The sequence below is a fragment of the Lepidothrix coronata genome, unplaced genomic scaffold (genome assembly GCF_001604755.1).
Source record: "Lepidothrix coronata isolate B3197 unplaced genomic scaffold, Lepidothrix_coronata-1.0 Scaffold100, whole genome shotgun sequence".
Classification (NCBI taxonomy): domain Eukaryota; kingdom Metazoa; phylum Chordata; class Aves; order Passeriformes; family Pipridae; genus Lepidothrix; species Lepidothrix coronata.
In genome coordinates, this window is record NW_016690280.1 from 2,030,907 (window position 1) to 2,055,081 (window position 24,175).

At 57.8% G+C, this 24,175-nt stretch overlaps 1 protein-coding gene across 2 annotated transcripts; it reads right to left on the reverse strand.

Annotated features, from left to right (window-relative positions):
- Positions 1-689: 689 nt before the first annotated feature.
- Positions 690-23,001, reverse strand: AFAP1L1 (actin filament associated protein 1 like 1). Of its 2 annotated transcripts, none has more exons than XM_017822977.1 (19): positions 22,947-23,001; positions 9,719-9,847; positions 9,123-9,206; positions 8,671-8,768; positions 8,434-8,545; positions 7,950-8,048; positions 7,052-7,263; positions 6,524-6,703; positions 5,720-5,806; positions 5,345-5,438; positions 5,080-5,232; positions 4,420-4,631; positions 3,862-4,007; positions 3,427-3,505; positions 3,194-3,308; positions 2,819-2,983; positions 2,391-2,569; positions 2,015-2,143; positions 690-1,638 (listed from the first exon to the last, which is right to left on the reverse strand). In XM_017822977.1, exons 1-19 carry the CDS (start codon positions 22,960-22,962, stop codon positions 1,615-1,617), a joined length of 2,313 nt encoding a protein of 770 aa, XP_017678466.1. In that variant the 5' UTR covers positions 22,963-23,001; the 3' UTR covers positions 690-1,614. The 2 variants fall into 2 exon arrangements, with proteins under 2 accessions (XP_017678466.1, XP_017678465.1); XM_017822976.1 differs by having other exon boundaries at positions 2,391-2,572.
- Positions 23,002-24,175: the final 1,174 nt, after the last annotated feature.

Genomic DNA, 24,175 nt, shown 5'->3' on the forward strand with positions numbered 1-24,175 from the left:
CAGGGATGGATGGGATACTGGGAAGGAATTCTTCCCTATGAGGGGGGTGAGGTCCAGGCACAGGTTGCCCAGAGAAGCTGTGGCTGCCCCATCCCTGGAAGTGTCCAAGGCCAGGTTGGACAGGGCTTGGAGCAACCTGGTCTAGCGGAAGGTGTCCCTGCCCATGGCAGGGGTGGAATGAGATGGTCTTCAAGGTATCTTCCAGCCCAAATCACTCTGAGATTCTCTGGTATGCTTTCATAGGCTGTGGTAGCAGGCAGCTGAGCACAGGGTTCTGAGCTAACAGCAGTCACTAATCCTGTGTACAAGATTCCCCCAACCTGCCCATCCAAGCTGCCGCAGGAGTGCTGAACTCACCCCAGACCCACCCTGGCCTGTTTCCCTGTGAGCAGGAGTAGCTTTCCTGCCATACTCCCTCAGCCAGAGGAACCAGCGGGCCAGTGCCAGTGTTTTTATTAAAAGCTGCTTACCTAGTTACTAACACAGGGCTTTGAAAGAGCGAGCTCCAGAGGTTAATTGTGGCAGTGATAGCATGAGTGGGTGATGGTCCGACTCCCTTGTTCCCAGCACAAAAGCCTGGGCCTTTCCTTTTCATTCCTGTCCCTTGTTTCTGCCTGTGCTGAATGACCTTCTTCTATTTCTCTGTTTTGTTCCAATCCCCCAGTTTGATAGCACTTCTGTGTTTTTGGTTTTTTTTTTAAACTTCCCATCGCTCCATTTTGACCACATGCCTTGGCAACCTGTGTCTGACTGTGGCAGCAATAGTGTGAATGCACTGTTGGCCAGGACAGAGCCTTGCTCCCTTCCCACTCCCCTGAAAGCCACAGGACTAGGGCAGAGAGCAGGGCTGCCTCCAGCCTCAGCCCTTTGCAGCACTTCTAAGCTGTTTAGCAAGGGTGAGAGGTGTCCACTGTTAATTTGCTTTCAAATGCTGACACTTGAGCTTCCTTCATTCCCAAGGGAAGGCAGCATGCCCTCACCTTTACTGCCTGGAAGACAAGAAGGAAATATTGGACGAAGGCACTTGGTTGAGGCACAGCAAGCTCGAGACATGAGGAACCCTGAGATGAGACCCTGCAGAGCTGGGAGCAGTGAGCAGGGTGAATGATCAGCATCTCTGAAGTGTCTGGTCCTGAGCAGCTCATGAATCCCAATACTAAGGGAGCTAAAACTCCCCAATGAGTCCGTGGTTGCTTTGGAAAGTGTTAGCCTGGACACATGCTGATCCTGATAAATCAGAGAGCCTGCTGGGCAGTGCCAACTGCCAGCTCCCAGGCTCTCCCCTCCTTCCTTATGCACCACCATAGGCACACACACCTTATGTCGAACTCCTGGCCCTGGGGCAGGCTCTCCCCAGAGATGGGTTTCCCAGTAGTATGTGACCCTGATCCACAAGGGACTCTCCCTTTCCCCACCCGCCTCCCAAATCCCACTCCCGCCCTCTATTCCCTGGTTTGTAGTGTTGCCCACGAGGCAGATGGTGCCACAGTGGTGGGGTCTGGGAGAATGTCTCTTCCCACCGTGCCTTCCCAGCACCCTCCCAGTGTCTTGGAGAAAGGGGGCTTGTAGCTCCTCCTTGAGCTCCAGTGTCCATCAGGGGCTTGGCAGGCTGGCTTAAGTCTGCTTCTTTTCCCATTCCTGCAGAGAAAGATAAAATAAAAGCAGAGGATGAGGAGACATTGCTGGAGAAGGAAACACAGAGCCCTTCAAAGTCATGTCTCCCTGCTGGGGGCTTTAGACCATCCCAGCATTTTCCAGTGCTGGGGTTGCTGCTGCTGCCCCGGGCATTTTAGAAGCAATGCTTTCCCAGTGCTCAACCAGTCCTGCACCTCCCAAATTTCCCTGCAATCCGGGCCCATGCCAGCAGTGAGTGTGCTGTACTGAGTCAGCCTGCCTGCAGGGGACCCTGGAAGCTTTGAGGCAGGGAGCACTCCCAGTCGCCAAAGCAATGGGGATGGGACAAAGACTGAGAATTCCGGTGGGGCCAGGGAGGAGAGGGAGAGTAAAGCAGAACCTTGGCCTTCCGCAGCACGTTTCCCTTGTTGGCAGGGATGATGGAGGGACTTCTCTTCCTCAGCTCAGCTGCACAGTTAACAGGGACCAAGTGCTCAGGGGGGCTCCCGTTTGGCTTGTTTGTAGCTTCCTGTGGAAAGGAGGGAGCAAGAAGGAGAAGGGTTTAGGAGACCCAGAAAGCAAGGACAACCAGATAAAAAAAAAAGCACAGACTGTCATGAGGTCAAAACTGCTGTGGCCAAACCTAATTGACACACTTCTGTCCACAATGGGACAAAGCCACGGGGATATCCCCTCTTCCCCAAATGCTGCTCCCCTGACACGCTGTTGCTGGTGGAAGTTGGAGCCGTGAAAGAGAGGGAAAAAGGGATGCATACCCCATTCTCAGTCTTGGTGGTCACAGCCAGCCCCAGGGCTGGCCCTCCTGCCAGCGACTGCTTCAGCTGCTCCTTTACTTCAGTCAGCTTGAGCTCCAGGTCGACGCGGCGCTCCTCCTTCTGCCGGCACTGCTCCTCCAGTGCGGCCACCCGCTGCTCCAGCTCCTGCAGCTTTGTCCCTGCTGGCACAACCCACGCAGCTCAGTGGCTTGGCCCGGGGATGAGGCTACAGGGATGGAGAATCCACCCATCCTCCTGGATGGGGACACTAGATGGGGCTGCCAGCCCAGCAGTGTGCTGCAGCCAGCCCGGCTCACAGCCACATAGTCACCGCCAGCCCAGTGTCCCCGTGCCACCCCAGCTCTGCACCTCCCCACTGTGCCCGAGCACCTTCGAGCAGCCACAGTGCCCGGGCGGCACCAACCTACCCGTGCTGCCCTTCATGGCTTCCCGCAGCTCTCGCTTCTCTTTCCGCAGCAACATCAGCTCACTGCGGATCGATGCCTTCTCCTTCTCCAGTTTCTCCTTCTCTGTCAGGAATCGCCGGGCATCCTCCTCAGCCCGGTTCTTCCCATACCTGTACTGGTTGGCACCTGCATGCACAAGGGGAGCCCATAGTGAGGGCTGTGAACCCGAATGCACCAGTGCCATCCACAGTCCAGCTGAGCTGGCACGGCAAAACCCATCACCAGTGTGCTGGGGTCAGCTGGCCCCAACTTGGCTGCAGACCCCTCTGGGAAACAGCCCCCTCCCACATCGGCCAGGGCCCCCCTGGGAGGTTTGTGGCCGAGGACTCCACTCACTGGAGGCGTGCCTCTTCACTTTCACTTGCGGGTCCACCCGCCGTGACTTCTCGCTGCAGGAGGAGGCGTGGCGCTTCACCTGGGCTCCCGCTGGCCGCCCTGGCTCCTCCTCGGCCTGTGTGGGGACAGGAAGGAGAGCGTGCTGAAAGACCCATGGGGCCATCACAGCCTGGCCAAGGCTCCCTAGGACACTTTCAGCAGTGGGAGAGGGAGAGACATGAAGTCGTGCTCACCTGAACCTTCTCATACGGGACGTCATCATACACCACACGGGAGGAGTCTGGCTGGTGATCCTGGGAGGAGCTGGCCCACCTGCAGAAGGAGGGATGAGGTCTTCCTTTCCAGGATGTCCTTGCCAGCCCTTCAGGTAGCCCTTCTATCTCAGAGGGATTCCTGCGTTGCTCTCCCAGCTTCATTCATGAGCACTCTACCCTACCCTACCCATCCCATCCCAAGTCCTTCATCAGCTTTAATGAAAGACTTTCTGCTTTCCATCCTGCCCAAGGGGAAACCACCCAAGGGAAACAACCCCTGGGACACTGGCTGTCCCCAAGATGACAGCACAAACCACATTCCAGCCTGTCCTCTTTCTAGGGAGCCCACAGGGCTAAGGATCGCTATCCCCAGCCCAACACTCAGCCCCAGGCACAGCAGGAGGACAGCCTTACAGGTAAGAGTGCCTCACAGCTGTCACTATGTTGGCAATCGTCTCCACATCCACGTAGTCATAGTGCAAGGCCTCTGGTGCTGTCTTGGAGCCTGTCTCCACCAAGAGAAGACCCAGCCAGCGACCCAGGTCTTCGGAGCAGCTTGCCTGCAAGAGAGAAAGGGTTGGGGTGCATCCCCAGCTCCCAGACTCTTGCCCTCGCTCCTGCCTCCTGACAAAAAGCCTTGCTGTGCATGAGTCAGCCTCCACACGCAAAGAATATGTGCAAGACTTGGGAGGGTTCAAGAGAAAGCCCACAGGCATATGCAGGAATCCCAAACCCCCAGCCAGCCCCTGCAACCCCAGCCCTGCCAGCCTCCTCCCCGCTCCAGCCTGCAAGTACCTGCGTGGCTGCTCTGAGCTCACCTAAATGATACCCTGAGATTCTTTAACATACAGGACGGGGGAAAACAAGGCAGTGCTTACATGGGAGTGTTGATCATCACAAGGGATGCTCCCCCAGCTTGGCACTCCCCTCCTCGCGGGTCTGGCACACCCTGCCCACCCCGCTGTCACTCACCTCCAGCGCTGTCACCTCCTGCCTGTTGCGCAGGATGCGGAAGGCGAAGGGATGTTTGGGGCCCAGCCCAGGGACCACCTCGCAGCCCCGCAGCACGATGGCGTTCACGTGGGTCCGTAGGTCGGTGCGGTCCTTGTGGAAGTAGAGGGTGTTGCCCTTGAGGCGACACCAGCGCTCCTTCCAGCACTGGTTAACCAGGACACTGAGGTAGCCTGAGAGTGGCAGGGGGAGGGAAGGGTATCAGTGCCTGCTCGGCTGGACCTCAGGCAGGCTTTAATGAGACATAGCTGCCCAGAGATTACAGCATGGCTCCCTTCTCATTCAGTCCTTCTGTGCCTCAGTTTCCCCACAGAGAACCAGCTGGGACACCCTGAGCCCAGGTGAGGTGCCAGCTCGGTACCACACAGTCCCACAAGCCTGCTCTCTGGGACATGGGTGACCACTCACCCCTTCCCCACTCACCACAGGAATTTGCACAGCAGGACTGGGCAGCATTTCACAGCCTGTGGTACTGTCACAGCCCTCCAGCAGATTGGTGACTTGTTCCTACCCCACTACCCCCTTACCCCCTACAGCCATGCGGGGGAGAAGGACGTCACTCCCCACTGTTCCCATCCCCACCTGACCCGAGCCCCATCTTTGTCCCTGGCCCACACGAACCACAGCAGGGGATGTCCTCCTCAGTGGAGGAGGTCTGTGTGTCCTCAGCAGAAGGCTTCTTCTTGGAGAAGCTGATGATCCTGGTGATCTTTTTCCCTGCTGCTCGGCTCATCGAGCCCTTCAGGTCAGCCAAGCCGCTCTTTTTGCCTTTCCCTGGAAGGAGAGGACAGGGTAGCTGTGTGCCCCTGGTGCATGTCCTGGCCTCCCCCCTCACTGGAGAGGGTGCTCCCAGCTGTGGTGCTCCCGGCTGGGGTGGGGGCTGTACCGTGCTCGCTGTGCTCCCTGCGGGCTGCCGGGGAGCTGGTGTCACCCATGGCCGCGCTGTCCGAGTCCGAGGTGTGCTTCTCCTGAGACAGCCGCTGTGGGGGGAATGGAGCAGAACCCTGTCAGCTGTGCCCCCTGTGCAGACCTCAGCAACGGCCACTGTTAGCCTTTCACCCCCCTGCACAGGGCTGAGATATCCCCAAGCCCCCTTCTTGCCCCCCTTCCCCAGCACGGGAAGCCCCGCAGAGTTGCTGTGAGAATGGGAAGTGCTCCTTGTGCAGCCCCTGGAGTTTGGGGCTCCCCCAGCCCTGTGTTCCCCAGGCTTGGCTGCAGCAGCCCCTCACAACATCTTGGTAGGGCCCTTAGAAACCATCACCTTATCCAGGTCCATCTTGCACGGCATCACTGGGGAGGTGGGGGCTTCCATCCCGCCTGCTGTGGGGCTGCTGGCTTCCTTTATCACCTGCAGAGACAGCTCCAGCAGTCATTGAAAATGGACCCGAGGGCCAGGGCTGCCCTCCCTGGCTCAACTCCTTCACTGCCAGAGCCAGGCTGAACTGTGGGGTTAGATCCTGATTTCCACCGTACAGGGCAGAGAGCCCTGCTCAGGGCACAAGCCTGGCTTTCCTGTGGGATTGCACACACTTTGGCCCCTTCAAAACTGCAACCAGTTTTGCAGATTTTGTCAGGGATTTTGGAAATGTCAGAGGTGAGAGACTTGGGTCCCAAACCGGAGTCATTCTGCCAGCACAGGACACGTAGAGAGCCCCTTGTTTTACAGGCAGACAGTGTGGCTTGTCCCGGCTGTGTAAAATAACCCTGTTCTCTCACATTTGGGGTAACAGCTGGATTTGTGGTGCGCTCAGAGGCTCCTTTCCCACCCGCGGCCCCTTCCCCGCAGCCCCCGCTTCCCGCCCCTGAACAAAGGCAGGAAAGGGCCACAGGGAAGAGGAGGGGGAGAGCAAACATCCCCACCCGCGGGGGCTATCAGTGCTGGAGACGCCCAGGCCCTGGGAAGCAGCCGGTCAGCCCCTCCAGCCGATAAGACACAGGAGCAAAGCCCCCTTCCCATTCCAGGGGGGCAAGACCTTTCCCAGGGAAACCCCCTCCCCACTTCAGCCAGGGAGGATGCCAAGGGGAATCAGTGGCCCCTGGGGAGAAGCAGGGGCAGCCGTGGTACCTTCAGCCACTCCTCAGCCTGCTCCTTGCTCTGCACAGCCAGCACCAGCGCCTCGGCCCCCGGCAGCGAGAACCGCAGCTCGTGCTTCTTGCGCCGCCCGTCCTTGGGGACGTAAATGACATTGCAGGTGCCCAGGGGCACCTCCACATGTGGCTGCCGGTCCTTGGAGCTTTTGTAGCACTAGGGGAAGCAAAGAGAACTGCTCAGCTCAGAACAGGGCTCAGCTAAAACCTGTGTGTCTGGCTGTCATGCCGAGGGTCCCTCCTGGTCCCTCACAGGTGGCACAGATGAAGGTGGCTCAGGCTATGCAACAGCCTCAGTGGTGGAGGCCTGCAGGGTGTCTTCCCACTCCATGGTGTCCCAAAACTGTGAGCCCTCCAAGGGAAGTGAGGGCAGCCCGCTACATGTGCTGCAGGGCAGTGGCAGCCTTGAGGAAGGGTCTTGGCTTGGAAAGTGCTATTTTTCTTCAGCCCAACCACTGTCATAACCCACCAAGGGGGTTTCTGTCCCCCACCAGCTCAGGCTCACCAGCAGTTTGCTGTCCCGTATGATGGTGAGTTGCTTGGCCCACTGTCCGAAGCGCTTCTTGCGCAACAGGAAAGCACAAATCCTGCAATCCTTCACCAGGTTCATGGAGGCTTCCTCTGATGGCCACTGGTGTGTCAGCTGCTGGCTCTTCCCCTCCTCCTCCTCCTCATCATACGACTCGTAAGAGCTGCTCATGGCATCCGAGTCATTGTCTGGAAGGAAACAGGGGAGTCACCCCAAAAGGCACTCTGGGACCCTGCCTGCCAGGCACCCTCACTGCCAGGGCACTGCCAGCACACTGCCAGGGCTCTCTGCATCCGGTGGACTCCAGCACAGAGCCTGGGCTGGGTGCTAGGATAGATGGATTCCATGTCAACTTCTGGAAAGAGCAGCGTTTGGCCCCAGACATTTCCATTTCCCCTTGAATCTTGGCAGGATGCTCCTGGGCCAAGCGCCAGTCCCAGGTGCGTCTACCCAGACCCCTTGGCTGGCTTATTTCTTTCAGAGGCTCAGACTTGGAAAGCCTGGATTAAACTTCTACCTGCAATGGAGTCTGATGTGGGCCTTCTGCCCCACACGTCCCACACAAGGCACGGAGGAGCTGGGCTGTCCTTCCCCAACCCTCCTCTGCCATGGCAGAGGCTCCTCACGCAGGGCACAAGAGCTGCACAGGCAGGGACATCCCTCACAGTGCTGGTGACAGACACAGCACCGATTGCATCAGCACGAGGGCTCTGGCCTGTGTGACAAACAGCACTTCACGCTCCTTGCTTTTTGCCCAGCAGGCTCTAACATGTGAGCGGGTCTTCAGCCTCAACCCCACCAGTGCTCAAGCCCCACCTCAGGGCTGGATTTGTCAAAGCTCTCCCCTCCCTGTCGAGGGCACCCAGATACCTACAGGAATTTTTTTGCTCCCCATTTATCCTGGTGACGGGGTAGTTGCTGTCTGCATCCTCATAATAGCCATCCTCGATGGAGTTGGGGGGGCTGGAGCTGTCTGCAGAGGAAGCAGAGGGAGCTGGGGCTGTTACACTGGTTTCCCATCATCGATGCTTCAAGCAGTGAGCCTGTGAGCTGGGGCAGAGCCAAGCACACCCTCCCAGGTCATCTCAGTCCCCCATGGGTCTGACCTCTCCCCACCACCCCATTCCCAGTGGAGCTGAAGCAAACAATTCCTTGCAATAACAGTGCAGTGGGATGGGAAGGGAGTGGGACAGGAGCGATGCTGGTGGGAGCAGCGACAATTCCTTCCCCAAGATGAGCTGTCAAGCCCACTAAGGGCTGCCTGGTTTTCCAGGGAGGCAGGCAGCTGTGGGGATGCAGTAGGCAGCTTGTGGAGCTTACCCTACCCTCCTGCTGCATCAGCACGGAGCAGAACTTACTGCGGGAGGTGATGTACTCAGGGGCCTTGCCAGGGCCCAGGGGAAGGGCTTCCTCGTAGTAATCCTCAGGTGGGGGAGTGGTGGGCAATGGTGGAGCAGGATCCACAGGAACCTACGGCAGAAACACCACCGGCATTATCTAGGCGGTGGAGAGGGTCATGAATCCCAGCCCTGGCCACCACCACGTCCCCATGCAGGTGCAGAGCAGACCTTGCAGGTGGGCACCCAATGACTTACAGATTTTGCTGTCTGGCTCCTTGACAGCTCCAAGCCAACACCATCGCTGGCATCCCCCTCCTCCTCCTGCATGTCCTGGAGGTCCTGCAGGTTACAGTCTGCCCAGGGTAAATGGAGAGGGTGAAGGGAGCAGGAAAACAGAGCTGGCCTCCCCAGCTGTGCCCTCCAGGGATCCCCAAGGCAATCACCCATGGCCTTTCACTGGGAAGGTGCTGGGAGACAGGCATCACTGGTAAACACAGCTGGTGATTGGGTTCCCCGTGATCAGCCCCTAGACAGCGAGATGGGAGTGGGAGCAAGAGCCTGGGATGATGATGCCCACCCTGGATACAAGGATGCAGCTTTCACACTTCTTTCCTGGAGGGAAGGGACTTCGAGAGGAACCCCAGGACCAGCACTACATCCACCCACCATGACCCCCCGGGGCATCACTCCAGGTCAGCCACACGTACCAAACTCCTCAAAGAGAGACTCCACGAAGCTGGTGCCATTGCTCAGGGATGCTGTGTTGACATACATGTAGTCCACATCCTTCCCTGGAAACAAGGGGGATGCTCTGAGCCTGGGGCAGGCAGGGTGGCCAGGGCAAACACCAGCACCCTCCTCCCCACAAACACCAGCCCAAGGACACGGGCCACGGGCACTCCTCCAGTGCAGGCACCCAGGGAGGGGAGGAGCCCCCAGGGATGCTGCTGCCCCTCCAGGAGAACAGGAAGGGGGGAAGGCTGTGAAGCCCCAGGTGCACAGTCCTCCTGCCCTTCCCGAGGAAACCCCTGTGCTCAGCAGAAGCTGTGGCAGGAAGAGCTTTGCAGGGCGGTGTTTCCGCAGGGAGCAGCCCCCCCTGCAGCCACGGCAGGGCTGATGCCAGGCCCCGCTCCTGGGGCACTGAGAAGCTGGGAAATGAAAGCAGGGAACAAAGTGCCCTGAGGGTGCTGAGCAGGCACTGGGCTCATCCCCCCTCAAGAAAATTTTTCCTGCCCTGCTGGAGCTGTGGTCAGGACCTGCCCCTGGGAACAGCCACTGGGCACCACAGCACAGGGACACAGACCTGCAGGTGGCTGTAACTTCTGCAGGATAGTGGAGACAGCCAGCTTCTGCTCCTGCGTGGTGGCACTCAGGTACTCATGGTCCAGCAGCTTGAGCAAGATGCTGAGCTCTGGCAGGAGCTGGTCCAGCACTGGGGAGAGCAGGAAAAAGCCCATTAACAAGGGGATATCAGGGTGCTGGCATTAAGACAAGGCAGAAGTATGACCAGGATGAGGGTTTTTCCCAGTTAAGTGCACACATGCTCTTTCCGTGCACAAGCTCTTCCACCTGCACGCAGAGTCCAGGATGCAGTCTGTGAATGGAAACACCAGCTCCACAGGCTACTGGACCTCTGTCAAAGGGCTTAGCACACATTTTTTTCCATGCAGATAAAACTACACCCCTGTCTTCCTCACCATGTATCGTTGCTGCTGGTGCCCCTTCGCTGGGAGGTCACAGAGGGAAAGGAAGGAAAGGAAAGCCAGGTGCCATCTCCAGAGCCAACTGGCAGTGCCACCCAGAGATGTTCTCCCCACCTCTCATCTGCTGAGGGATGTTCGTATTCCCCTGCTGCGCTCAAACCATCAGTTTTTACAAAGCAAAAGCACACTGCAGCTCAGGGTACCCATGTGGCAAGGCTCCCAAAAACACTTGGATGTTTCAATGTCAGAGCAGGGATACAAAAAAAATTCATCACTGAAGGCAAAATTTACAGTGGTGGCAGCAGCTGACCAACAGCTTTGGGAAAATATGTTGGCCAAGGATGGGAAGGATTTAACAAGGCAAGCTCTGGACTCCAAATCACTCATGAGCTCCCACACCCTCATTTCTGCACATGCATCAACATCCTCATCCCAGGTCTTTTCCTGTACCTTATCTCCTCCAAGCAGGATAAGACAAAACTGAGCTGGATCCAAAGCCAAGCCTCTGTTCTACCCAGGACCACACACCCACACAGCTCCACTGGCCTCCAGGGCAGCTCCAGCAGGATCCAGCACCTGAGATGGCCTGAATTGGAGAGGCCAAGCCCAGGGACATGAGCAAACCTGGAGCTCTGGAGGCTACAGAGAGCAGAAAAAGGAGCTGCAATTTCTTCCAGTGCAGGATCCCTTCTTAGCAGCTACTGAAAGTCCTCACAGCACAGCTGAGGTGGCACACAGCTGGATTTGGGTTTCCAGGGACACGAGGAGAGGCCAGGGGTCACCACAGAGGCAGCTCGGATGTGCTGACTTATGGGGATGGCTTGCAGAGAGGGGAGAGCATGTACTCCAGAAGCACAGAGCATTGGAGACACCCTCCCTGGGCTGTACCTGTCCCCACCACTCCCCTCCAGGCTCTGCCAGCAGAAGGGCCTTGGCAGAGCAGAGATGGGCAGCAGAGAGGGCTGGCATGGGGTATATTCCCCAGGGGAAGGGGAGGATGCCGTGTTGCTGATGGGATTCCCCATACTCATGTAAGGAGTATGGAGCGAGTCTGGCATTGCTGCCCAAAGCAGGGACAGTGAAGTAAAACCAAGTAGTGATTCAAAGGGTTTTGGCTGAAGAGGGGCCCAGCATGAGCGGGTTGAGGTGAATCAGTGCCCAGCCAAGAGGAGCCCCCAGGCAAGGAGACAGTATGTCCAGCCCCAAATTGTCACCTTCCCGGGATGGGAGGCAGGATGTGCCTCACAAGTCTCTTCCTGCCTCTCCAGCTTCTATCTCCACAGACCTTCTGCTTCCTCCTCCCTCCCCAGTGCCAAGCTAAACAGCAGCCTCAGCCCTTTTGGCCAGAGCAGCCTTGCCAGTGCCCATCTCCCAAGGGCAGGCCAATCCAGGACAGGTAGCCTCCCAGGCTCCAGGAGGAACAAGCAAGCCTGGGGAGCTGTAAGCATCCCCCAGACTGTGGGGAAGGAGAGGGCAACCACGAGAAGTGGGACTCCAGCTCCTTGAGCTGGAATAACATCCAACAGCTGACAGGCAGCCACAAGACCCAGGTCCTGCTGATGCTCTGCTCACTGGCCCTCTCCAGCACACACCTCCCACGGTGGGGACCTACTCTGACTATGTGAGAGCCTTGTGCTTAATGTACAAGGGTGAGGAGCCAGCTCCCATGGCCCCTGTGCAGAGGTAGGAAGGGAGGGAAAAGGGGCAGATCTTCCCTGAGAGGTTTGCAGAGTGCTGCACAGGCAGGATGGGAGCAGGCTCCTGCTCAACGATGCAGTGCTGGTCTCTAGGCTGGGTGGGACATCCTCTTCTGCAGGGCTTGGAGAGGCAGGGGACCATTAAGGAAGCAGCTGGGATAAAAAGCAATATATCCCCTGTCCACCCAGCACCTGCAACCACCTAGGGAGTCACCCATCTTCCTGCTGCCCCAGCTCAGCAGGCTCTCACCTGGCCATGAGCTCCACAGACGGGATGGGAGCCATGCACACTCCCTACATTGGCTTCACACAGCACACTGAAGCTCAGCAGGGATGATCACCAGCATCTCCATTCCCACTGCACACAAAAGCCCAGGCAGGGATGTTCACCATCATCCCCATCCCCTGCCACATGTAGGACATCTGCCATCACGGCCACCAGCTCTTGTGTCAGGGCTCTGGGCCAGCCGGGGGCAGAAGGGCAGGCGGGTTTCTATTAATAGTCTCAAAGCAGGCTGTGAGGGGGGTGAGGAGACCCCACAGCTCACAGGAGCCGAGGGTGCCCAATAAGCCAGGCCTGTGGCCCGGCACGGCAGGCGGGTGAGCTCACCAGCACCGCCCCGAGCGCCGCGCTGAGCCGGGCACACGCGGCACGGCAGGCATGGAGCGAGCTCTGAAGGCGCCTTTGTTTCCCCCCAGCTGAGCTGTCCCCTCCGTCTCCCTTGTTAAACATCCTCCAAAATACAAGGGGGAGGGAGGGGGCAGTCAAAGAGGCCTGTGATCCCAGGAGGGCACACGGCCTGCTGAGCCGAGCCTCTGCCTGGGGGAGCGGAGGGAGGGAAGGAATTAATTTCCTATGCTCTTTAGGCTTCCACTCTAAAGAAGGTCAAGGGGGTGCCTGCAGGAAGCAAGGGGAGATTGCTCCAGGGGTGCAGCAGTGGATGATGTGACTAACCCAAGCCTGGCAAGCAAGGACCAGAACATCATTCCTGCAATAGCTGGTGGGAGTGAGCACAGACCCTGCACAAACGGCATCTGAGCCCACGCCACAGCGGGCAGGGGACCTGGATCCTGAGCTGAGAGTGGGCGCTGGTGTCAGTGCACAACTCTGGCCTTGGGGGCTCTGAGTTTGGGGACAGAGGCGGCAGCGGCACATCAAAGGGCTCCTGGAGGAGGAGGCGGTCGGATACCGGATCAGCCACAGGCGCTGAGCAGGTGACGCGGCCGAAAAGGGACCTCGTGTCCCCCGCCCCCTGAGCCTGGGGACACCTCCGGCCCCGCGCCTGCCTCTGGTGCTGACAAATGGCTCCCACCTGCTGCTTTCTGCTGGGGTTTCTTTTCAACTGAAATCATGTAGGATCACACCGCTTCTCTGCACTCAGGCTTTGGACACAGCCATGTCAGGATGTCTCCTGGAGGAGCCTGCTCTCCCAGAAACCCACTCCTCTCCACGTTTGCAGCCTGTCCCACTGCCAGAATGGGGAGATGCCCATGAGATCTCTGAGCCTGGGAAGGCCAGGAGCCATGGCAGCAGATGGCTTTAACATCAACTAAGAGGGCTGGATGGGCTGGGGGGACCCAGGGCAGCTTTGCTGGGACAGGGTGAGCCAGGGGACCAGCACCAGGACACTGCTGCCATTTAGGACAATGGGACAGTATTTCCTCTGCTGCTAAATCCTGCCCTAGAAGCAGCACCAAGCACAGTGCTGGCAGAGGAGCTGCATCCCGTCCATCATCCCACCACCTCTCTCCACCCTGCACCCAGGCCAGCTCTATTTTTAGACTCCACAAGTGCTCCCCCTCCTCAGGGACCTGTTTTCACAGTGCAGAGATAAGGGTTTGGACATAGCCTGCAGCTGCAGAGCCTGTCACCCCCTCCCTGGCCTCTGCTCCATCACAGAAGCAAAAATTAGGTCTTGCTCCAGCAACCTGCAGAGAGGAGGAAGAGGAAGAGGAGGAAGAGTCTCCAGCCAAGCCAAAGCAGGAGTTTCCTGGTGTACAGACTCAGCTTTTGCAGGGGGAGAGATAAGACAATCACATGGAGTTTTCATCCCAAGAAAAGCCAGTCTGCAGCCTGAGAAAACCCCGGGGAGGGGAGATGCTGGAGGAGATGCTGAATCACACCACTGTAATGCAGTGGGAGGTGCACAGGGACCTACCCCTGGCCAGGCTTCCTCCCACACCAGGTGATGGCTGGGGTTGAGGAGGCCTGGGGGGAAATCGGATGCTGGGAGTAACAGCCATTGTTTGTAGCTAAAATAAAAACCAAGCACAAATAAATCCTTCCTGTTGGCATAGGCAGGGCCCTGGGACGCTCTGCCTGCCTGCACAGGGCTCCTTACAGCTGCCACCGGCAGTAAACAAATGTTTATAGCTCCTGGGATGCCATAAATAGGTGGGGTGTGGGCTGAGGAAGGGTCTGTCCCAGCACCCACTGATGCCCCAGGAAGAGCCCTGCAGGAGGTCCCTGTGGGACAAACAGACCCAGCACTGCCAAAGGAGCTGTTTGTAGCACACAAACCACGCTGACCTCTCCAAGGGCTGATGTTGAGTCACCTGCAAGAGACACCCAATGCCAGGACATGCCTCCATGCCTCACTGCCTGCCCCAGCATGGGCATCACCAGGGGGGTGTTGCCCAAAGTGGGTGCTGACAGCCCCCTCCAGCCCCAGCGTGCTACTTCCCATCCCTGCAGAGCCAGCTGTCCCCTGCTGCTGCTCTCTGAGGAAGCCCATGGCCTCCTGAGCATTTTGCTGAGCTCTCAGGGCACTTCCTGTTCCCATTCCCATTCCCAAGGAGGTTTTCTTTCCAACAGGGAGGAGGCAGGTGCACAGCCAGCGAGGAAGTGCCTCGGTGGGGGCGTCATGGAGCTCCCAGAATTGTTCCTTTGTGCAGGAGACAGGAGGACAGAGCACTGCCTGCACCCTGCCCGTGGCCACTGCTCCTCTGGTGTGGACAGGAGTGCCCTGCCAAGTGGGCAGGAGAGGGGCAGCATTCAGCCCCTGGAGATGGCAGGGCTGAGCAGGGCACCCTCGCCATCCATCTCTGCTTCCCTGCCAGCCATCACCTGCTGGGTGTGGGGCAGACTGAGATGGGCTGCTGGGGCCAGGAACAGCAGCCTGGAAAGTACCTCCTCCTCCCAGTCTGTGCTGCTATGGAACAACTTGGCCGGAGGGGTTTTAGGGAAAAGCCAACCATTAATGATCACACTTGAGCTCTGGCAACATCCTGTAACAGTGGAAGATTTGCTAAGGGGCCACTCTGTGCACATGAATCATCTCCTCCCTGGAAACAAGGGCCCCTTGAGTGGGGCGGATGGGGGGAGCGCCTCCGACTCGGCATCCGACAATGTCAGCAGGAGCTGAGCACTTGGGACTGGCTCCTGCAAGGCCAGGAGCCCTCCACCCTCCCTGGCTCTCCAACTGCCCCAGCTGGTGCCTCTTCCCACCCCTTGCTGTGATAACTCCGTGGATTCTGACAGCCATCCCTGCTCCCCCAGCAGGTCTCAGCTTGGGTGCCACAGCATCCCTGAGCATTGTGGAGCACAAGGCAAGCTCAAATTTTGTTCCCCAAACTCTCAGCACCTCCTTGCTGCCTCCCCACTCCCTTCCCTGCCATGGGTGGGGCACCCTCCACACCCCCCCAGGCTGCAGCAGGCAGAGCAGCAACGCACATCTCCTGGGGACCTCGTCATCGTGACCTCACAGTAACTCATACCCTTAGCTGATAACCTTGGAAAATCAGTCTTGGGAGATGAACATGAAACCTGCTTGCTCGAGGGGGCAGAAGGTCTCCTGCCGGCTCTGCCTCCCTATGCAATTGCATGCTGAATTCTCTTCTTACACAGAGGAGCCCACAGGGTTTTCAGGGCCCCTCCATCCCACTCTAGTCCTGAGAGAGGGGTGGATGAGCAACCAGAGAGGTTAGACAGCACAAGGGGTGGCCTGGCTGTGCCTCCAGAGCCTCCTTCATTGGTGGCCCCATCTGCTCCAGATGCACTCCTCAGCACTGACAGCAGCTTGGGGGGTATTCCTTTCCCAGCACAGCTCCAGTGGCACCAGTTTAGCTGCTTTCAGCAGTCCCAGTGCCTTTGCCAGCAGCAGCTCACCTCCCCAGTATAAATAGCCATGCACAAACCCTTATCTCATGGCCTCGCTCCAACCGCTTGCTCACCCCAGCAGAGACCAGACGAGCAGCAAGTCCAGCCCAGGCTAAGTGGCAGAGCTGCCTTCTCAGCCAGGCTCTTCCCAAGCCCTTCTGCTTCCCTGGCCCTCTGTGCAGAGGGGTTTCTCAGAGTCCTCACCACCTCCCAAAAGGGGGAGAAGAGCAAGGAGAGCTGTGGCTCTGCCCAGAGCACCCAGCCAGGCACAAGGGAATTGGACACAGAAGCAAGACTTCAAACATCCCCATTTGAGTGCACTTTTTCCTGGAGTAGAGACAGTTTCACACCCTCCAGAGTCTTAAACTAGGAAACAGGAGTCCTGAATAGAGGGAAATGTAATTACAGGCTGACAGAGCTTGCAAAGGGCAAAGATTATCGCCTGCATTCATGCCCCTGCCAGCTCACACACTGCAGGAACCATCACTCACTCTGTGGGGCCCAACAAGCCTCTTCTCTATGTAACTGGATTAATGAAGAGACTGAAAAACAAGGGGATCCTGGCAGTTCCCTTCCCACCCAGCCCAGCAGCACACCCCTTGCAGGATGTCCCAAGGGGAGGGTTGTGGACTGCAACTGGACCCCCAGGATGAGTCCAGGCTCTCCTGGTGATGCCCACACTCAGAGCATGGCTGTGAGAGGAAAATCTCCCCCTCAGCAGCAGCACCTCACCCTGCACACTCCACTTGGCACCCCAGTCCTCGGGCAGTGACTCACCAGCAGAGCCCTGGGACGTCAGAGGGACTGAGGCTCTCTGCATGGAATCGCTGCTGGGAGAAATCCTTGTTGGGCTGCAGGGTATGTCCTTCCTCACAGCTGCTTCACAAGCGGTGCAGGTAATAATTAACAGGCTGATTAAATTACCCACAAGCATCTCCTGAAACCCAGGCAGGTAATGACCCCCCAGTGCCCTGTGCTGTAGCAGGACCCCTTCTTCAGGGGCTGTTCCCCCAGGTTGTCAGCCCTTTCTCTGCCTCCTGGAGAAGTCAGTGGCTGTTTGCTTTAGCTCACCAAAAGCAAACTTTATCCCACTGACCTGAAGAGGCTGCAGCTGCCCCCACCCCAGGGGAGGAGTGGGTGGTTTCTGGGTGGCCCCCTTCTTACTGCTGAGCGCTGCAAGACGTTGAGCAAATAAAAGCACCAAGGTGAGATATCTTGGAGTGACCCTGCTGTGTCCATAGGCAGGGCACGGGCAGCTTCCTCCCTCTGCCTGCTCTGCCCCAGAACCCTGAGCCCTGGGGGGCTCCTAACCCCAGATACAAGCTGTTTCTAGCCACAGCTCAACACAATCAGCTGTTGAAATTCACATAGACCAGATTCAGTACCTCCAGACTACATTTCAAAACTCGGTGCCAGGCTCAGCAGGCACATGGCAGGACGCTCACCCAGCCAGCCTGGGAGCAGACCTCGGAGGCTCCTGGCTGGAAAACACATTTAAATAATGAATGAAAAAGAAAGGTTTGAGATGCCCTTTAAAGGAATAGTCAGGCAGGGGCAAGACCTGCTGAGTAATGTATAAAAAACAAGCTTCAGGCAAAGGAGAGATGTTAGGATTACTCAGAACCCAGAATAAACTGTGTTTTCTCCAACCAAAATTTTGGTGTCGGCCTTTTCCAAACAAACTCCACAGCGCAAGGAGCAGCAGGTTGGCCTGGGCTCCCCTCCAACACTGGGAGAGTCCCTGGGACGGGTGCCACAACCATTTGCACACCCCCCGACCATCCTCCATAGCAGGCAGAGCACTGGGAAGCCTCCCTGGGTCACACCTTCTTGCCTGTGGCTGTCTCGGAGCTGCGGGGACCTGAAGCTCTCACCTCTGTGTAGTCCTTGGTCTCCACCAAACCTGAGCCTCCAGGACAGCTGGAATTACAGCTGGTTGTAGGCATCGTGGTGGGAAACCCTGTGACTCAGCACCCTGGGGCTGATGCCGGCATGTCCTTCCCACTGCCCTGCACCCAGGCAGGTATGGCCATGCCACCACCCAGGGCCAGATCCAGCCCCCATATCTCCAAAATGGGCACCTCAGCCCCTCTGGTGACGATGGAAAGATTTCTGCATCCCAAAAGACACCTCTTTGTGTCCCATACATCCCTCTTCCCCAAAGCCAAGATCCAAAATGTCTCGGATGCAATACCCAACCTGTGGGAGTGAGACACAGGAAGGCCAGCAGGGCTGACACATCTTCCTAGGAGGAAGAGTCATATGAGGAGGTTGTGGCTGGACCCTCAGAAGGAGAGGAGGGTCCAGGACCCTCACCAAGCAGCTTGATGGGCAGGGCAGGTGTGGGATTTGCAGAAAGGAGCTGGTGGATCAATCATCATCCACCTCCACTTTCCCAAATGCTTTCAACAGCACTGCACGATATGGACACTTATTTTCAGAGGTGGTGGGAGGAGAAACCATAGACTTCCTGTGGGGGAAATATCTCTGGGGACCTGGGAGGAGGGAGATATATGTCCAGCACTCAGCCCCTGATGTTGGCATCCCTGTCCTGGCCTCAATAATGCCCAGGAGTTCTGGAGCTGTGCTGGGCACGAGTCCTCCCTGCATGGCATGGGGATTGGGACCCTCTCAGTGGCCACCTCAGCCCTGTCCCAATGTTCCCAGGCAGGGGCAGGCAGGGCACAGCAGAGGGTGTCACTGTTTGGGGGCCAGGGCCGTGCTGCTCCGGAGGACCCTCAGAGAGCAGGATAAGCGTATTTTCTCAGCCGAGAACAGCCCTTCCGTTTCCTTCCCTTGCCAAGCTCCGCCGGGAGCATCAGGTGCAGCAGCAAGGCCACCATCCGACAGCACTTCCTACCCGCTTAACCCCTGCGGGGCAGGGCTGGAGGGGCAGGAAAGCCGGTTTATCCCGGCGGGAATGCTGACGAGCTTGAGCACAGGGGAAGGTGAGACTGACTGCTCTGGTCGTTGCCGATGGCTCCACCAGTGCTGGGACTGGTTCACCCATACCTGTTTGTAACTCCAGGACACACAGCCAGCTATCAAACCTGTTGCTACATAACTTCTGTTCCTGACTCTGTCCTTCACAACCTTGGATTCCCAAAGTGTTTCCCAAAACTTTGGACCACATAAAATGGGCACTTGAATACATCAGACAAGGAGCCAAAATGGGGCTGTTCCCCTCTCACAAAGTTGGGTGGGTTTAATGTTCAAAAAACCCCAGAAGAAAGCCAAAGCCATTCTTCAAACTGCTCCTTTCACATCTCCTACTAATTGCCAGTGATCAGAGCATACCAGCGTTGCCCAGAGCTCCCTCTTATCACTTCCAGGATCACATGCACATGAAACCCACTTCAAAAAAAAAAAAAAAGTATTTTGAGCATGGAAACCCCTTGCAGCAAAGCTCTGTTTTTGTTCCAAACTGTTACGAAATGTCAGTGTTTTCCCTTGCCTGCCAAAGAGCCGGCTTTGATGCGATGGGAGGCATATCAGCAGCAGAAAGGGAAGGGGCTGCAGCAGCCATGCCGTGGGGGGAGGCCCAAAGAGGTTATTTTCATCCTTTCCCACTGCAGAGGCTGCAGATCGTCAACCCAGCATCCACACAGGGACCTGAGCTCCCCAAATGCCACTGCTTTTAGTGCCTCAGGGTGATGACAGGCTGCTGCTGGCTGCCAGGGTGCCCTCCCTGCTCTCTTCACCTCGTGGGTGCCCTGGCAGGGGTGCCAGCTCCTTGTTTCTGCAGAGCTGGCAGAGACTATGCTGAGCTCCTTGGGAGGTTTCCAACCCGATTGTCCTGCTGCTGCCCTGAAAGAGTGATATTTAATAGATATTTTACCAGATGGAGAGTTATGCCATCAATTTTAAGGTTTCTTATATGCAGGAGATGTGTGTTCCTCAGGAGAGAGCTTTAGCTGTGCCAGACTAGGTAGTAGGGAAGGGTTAAGGGGTTAGGACATAAGTCTGGGATGCCAGAAACCACTTCAAGCCTCCACTCTGCTGTTATCTTCTGTCCCCAGCAAGTTATTTGGCTACTGAAAAACAGGCACATCTTGGGTCAAACCCTGTGTTCTCTCTCTGTCCTCCTCTGAGAAGGCTTCCCACTGTTTGGGATGAGACAACTTCTTCAAAACCTTAAACAAAGTTTTCCTGGGCAGGGATAAGAACCTCCTGCCAGCTGCAGGCACATCGGAGCTCAGTTCTGCTCGGTAGCAAAGGGCACGTCAGCCTCGCAGCTCAGCACATTTGCTCCGGAAAACAGCATTTCCAGGTCAAGAGCAAACGCGGGAAAGAGGCAGGTTTTCCAGACAGCCCAGGCAGATAGGACAGTCCCCAGGGCTCCTGGATGGAGGACACTACTCCCTCAGCAGCCTCCTTCCCCTCTCCAGCAGCTCCTCCGCAGCAGGCGCCCGTGCAGGGCAGGCAGGTCTGTGCCCCTCCAGAGCAGCCAGGCTGGCTTCAGCAGGGATCTCCAGCGAGACCTTTTTCCCTGGTTAAACCAAGGCTGCACAAAGGATACTGGAAGAACCAGAGGGGCAAACAACTCCAGCGCTTCCCAGTTCCACTCGCATCAGCATCCCCGGGGCCGCCCTCCCACCCCGCTTTGCCCAGCATTAAGGGGAAGGGGCAGCCCGAGGGGGGCTCAGCCCCTTCCCCACGCGCTGCCGGGCTATAAACAGGCGGTGGCCCCGGGCAGCTGAGTTTCCAGCGGAAGGAATGGCTGCAATGCGGAGGAGAGCTCGGCACTTGCCTGGCTCGCTAACAGCTGGCCCGGTCAGTGTTTCTCACCCACTCCGCGCCCCTTCCACCGGCGCGGGGCCGGCGGGATTCCTGCTGCCAGCTTGAGGAGGCAGGTCAGGAATGATCCGGGCTCCCTCCCACCAGTCCTGCAACCTCCCCATTCCTGTGGGCGAGCTGGAGCCAAGTTTATCCCTGACACATCTCCACCGGCTTTGCTGGATTTAGACCCCAGATAAGTTCGGTGCAGGACCTAAATTCTGGTGGCACAAAAGGTCATGGAAGAGGCACTAATGAGGAGAAGCCATGTGTGAGCACAGGCCTGTTAGAGCAAAGGCTCTGGCACAGATTACCTCCCAAATCACACACCATGAGCTGTGTTCTCCATCAGCACAACCTGAAACAACACCCCCAACAGCCCACAGCACCATTGCCCCCAGTTAGCCACTGGTGTAGAGCTGAGCCTTGCATTGGGTGCTGCCCGGCCTGCTGGGGAAGGCAGCAGGCTCAGCTGGCACATGGAAAGCACTGAAGAAGCTGGCAGATCATAAAGTCAGGATACCAGGGCCTGAGCAGAGCTCCAGGTGAAGAAAGGGGCTGCCAGACAGCTGGGAATGGAGCACAGAGCTCCTGCCCACCACCAGACTCACCACCTTTTGTACTAGGGAAGGGAGCCTGGAGAGAACCCTCTGCTTTCTCTCCATGTGTTACAACCCACCAGAAGGATCCAGTGGCTCTGGATGACGAGCAGGAGGGTCTGGAGGAGGTTTACATTAGCAAAGAGCCATCCAGGTGCCAACAGCAATTCATCACAAGCACTCAAAACAAAGCAGGCAGGCGCTGCTGCTGCTACCATACCAGGCACCAGTGAGAGGGATGAAACAGCAGAGAGGCTCTTCCCTGGCAAGGCCAACCTGTGGAGAGGCCAAACCATGCCCAGACATCATGCTTCCACAGTATGCTGGGCATCCTCTGCCACGAGGTCCCAAGATTGATTTTTGGGGTGGACTGTGATGCAAGCGGGGTAACCTCCCATCAGCTTGCACAGCAGGAGAATAGGGAAGCCAAGACCCTCTGCTCTCCCATTGGTGATGTACTCTGGGACCCTCCACCTCTGGCATGACATGTCATTTGACAACACTCCTCCTGCAACAGCACCCTCCTTCAGAGCTGGCAAAGGCACCTGGGCTGGCAGGCAGGGCGAGCTGCAGCCACAGGGGAAGGTGGAGGAAGGCTGTCCCTGTCATCAGCCCTGTCCCCTCCTGGGCTGCAGGGCACTGACACTGCTCTCCGAGCACCATGAGCTGTGTTTCCACAAGTCTCACACTCCTCATAACTGTGTTTCCACTGCGGAAACGCCACCCCATCCTTTTACATCGGGAAGGGGAACTCTTGACCCTTGGGTCTTTCTGGTGCTGACCCACAGCTGCAGACACAGCAGTGCCTGAACTCCCCTGGGATTTCAGCATGGTCCCAGCCTGCAGAGCCAGATTGAGGCCCCTGGCCTCCCTGTTATCGTTTTTGGCTGGTGCTTCTGTAGCACCTCCAAGGACAGGTCAAGGGCCAGGACCCCCGTACTACATCATGTCACCACCTGCTCCTCCTCTGCAGCCCCAGGCCCCTGCTCAGCGGCAGCAAACAGCAAGCCCCCTGAAAGTTTTCCTCCGCTCCCTCCAGGGACCTGCCAGCCCTAGCAGAAAGCCAGGACCTTCTCTACAAAGTTGGCCCAAAGCCCCTGGCAGGTTTATACATATCCCAGATCAAAGCCTAACAGCTACGTGAGCCCAATGCCACAAGCTGCAGGCAGGAATCACACACATGTGGGAACGCAGCCACTTCCCAACAGGGTGGGGATCAGGCCCTCCGTGGCTTTATGAGGCCACTGGCATCTTCCCCAGATAAGGAAACCCTCTAAATCTGATCAGCTCTATCTCAAAATGTCACCTCCCTTTCTACGACCACAATTTCCCCTAACAAGTGCTTACACCCTATAGACTTCCTTGCAGGCTGATGGCTTTTTACCCATCTGACCAGCAAAGGGAAACTGGCACCAGTTTGTGCCCCAACTGGCTCTGCCGCAAGACTGGTAAGGGGTAAAGGCCCCCTGGGAGCAGGGTCCCACATCGAGCTGGTGAGACGCACCCGCTTGGTTGGGATGGGATGCGCGATCCCCAGCCTGGAACTGGGATGGGAAACCCTTCTCTCCTCCGCGCCGTGCTCTCGGGAAAGGGGATGCTCGTCCCGTCCCTTCCCTTCTCGTCCCGTCCCGTCCCGTCCCGTCCCGTCCCCTCTTACCACTGAGCCGGTCCATGGTCCCGGAGCCGCGGGCAGCACCGGCCGCCCCGGGAGGCGCGGGCGGGCGAGTGTCACGGGCAGCAGCCGCCCGGCGGGGCCGGGTCTCGGTTCGGAGCGGCCAATCCCTTCGTCCGCCCCTCCCTCGGTGCACGGCAGCGCCGAGCACCGGCACGGCCCGGCACGGCACCGGGACACAGCCCGGGGGGGGTTCCCCGCCGGCAGCACGGGCGGAAGGGCTGTCCCCAGAGACGGGGACCCTCCGTGTGCAGCCCTGCAGACCCCACCTCCCACGACCCCCCTTGCGCGGCTGGCAGTGTCCCGGGTCCCCTCATCCCTACATCCCCACCAGGTGCTGCCGCACACCGGGCGTTGATCATCCCCCGCAGCACCCAGAGACCCCCCTGGGAAGGGCGGGGGTCTAGAGTGGGGCACCTTCACCTGCCCGCGGGGGTTGTTGGGTTGGGCAACTTCGGTTTGGGGAAAAAATACCGAATTCCCACACCCAAACACATATGCTGTGAGCAAACACAGCTACCTCAAAACCCCTTCCATATCTGCTCCTTCCTGGTGCCCCTCATGTGCCCGGCATCTGCTGGGCCACGGTGCTCATGCCACTGTCACTGTCCCTCTCCCCTCAAGGGAGATCTGGGCTCGGGAGACTTGTGGGGTGTGTGAGAGAGTGCCTCACGTCTGGCAGCAAGGACAGCGTCTCCTGGCACCCCTCTGGGGACAGCAGGTTGTGACAGAAATATGTAAATCACACATACCCTGTTATCGCTTGGGAAAGCAATAATTGAAATATTAGATGGGCATTAGCAACTGGCCTCGAGAAATTCCCCATTTGGGGCACACTCAGCCCAGGACTGCTGTGAGGCAGTAGCCTCTCTCACCTCTCCATGGCTGGCTGGGAGCCAGCTCCTGCCCAGACACTGCTCCCTGCCTGGACGGTGTTTGTTGGTCCCTCCTGTCTGGATCAAGCCCTGATTTTCTCTCATAACATGGGGTCATCTGTGGTCAGAGGTGCTCATAAGCCAGGGCTGCCAACACCGGCAGGCTCGGGCTGCTTTGTGGCTGGGAACTGCAGAGCAGCCAAATGAGAGGATGGGCTCAGGCAGGAATTGCTTCCAGGGCAGGTGCTGACACCTGGGTACCTTCTGCACAGCCCATGAGCGACCCACGAGGTTTGCTGCCCCAGAATGGTATGAGCCAGAGAGGCTGCCTTGGCTCTG

Coding starts and splice junctions, on each gene's coding strand:
- AFAP1L1 (XM_017822976.1), bottom strand. Junction 8,049..8,433: donor TGAGTACATCACCTCCCGCA/GTAAGTTCTGCT, acceptor CTTCCTCTGCAG/ACAGCTCCAGCCCCCCCAAC. Junction 2,984..3,193: donor AGTGAAGAGGCACGCCTCCA/GTGAGTGGAGTC, acceptor TTGTGCATGCAG/GTGCCAACCAGTACAGGTAT.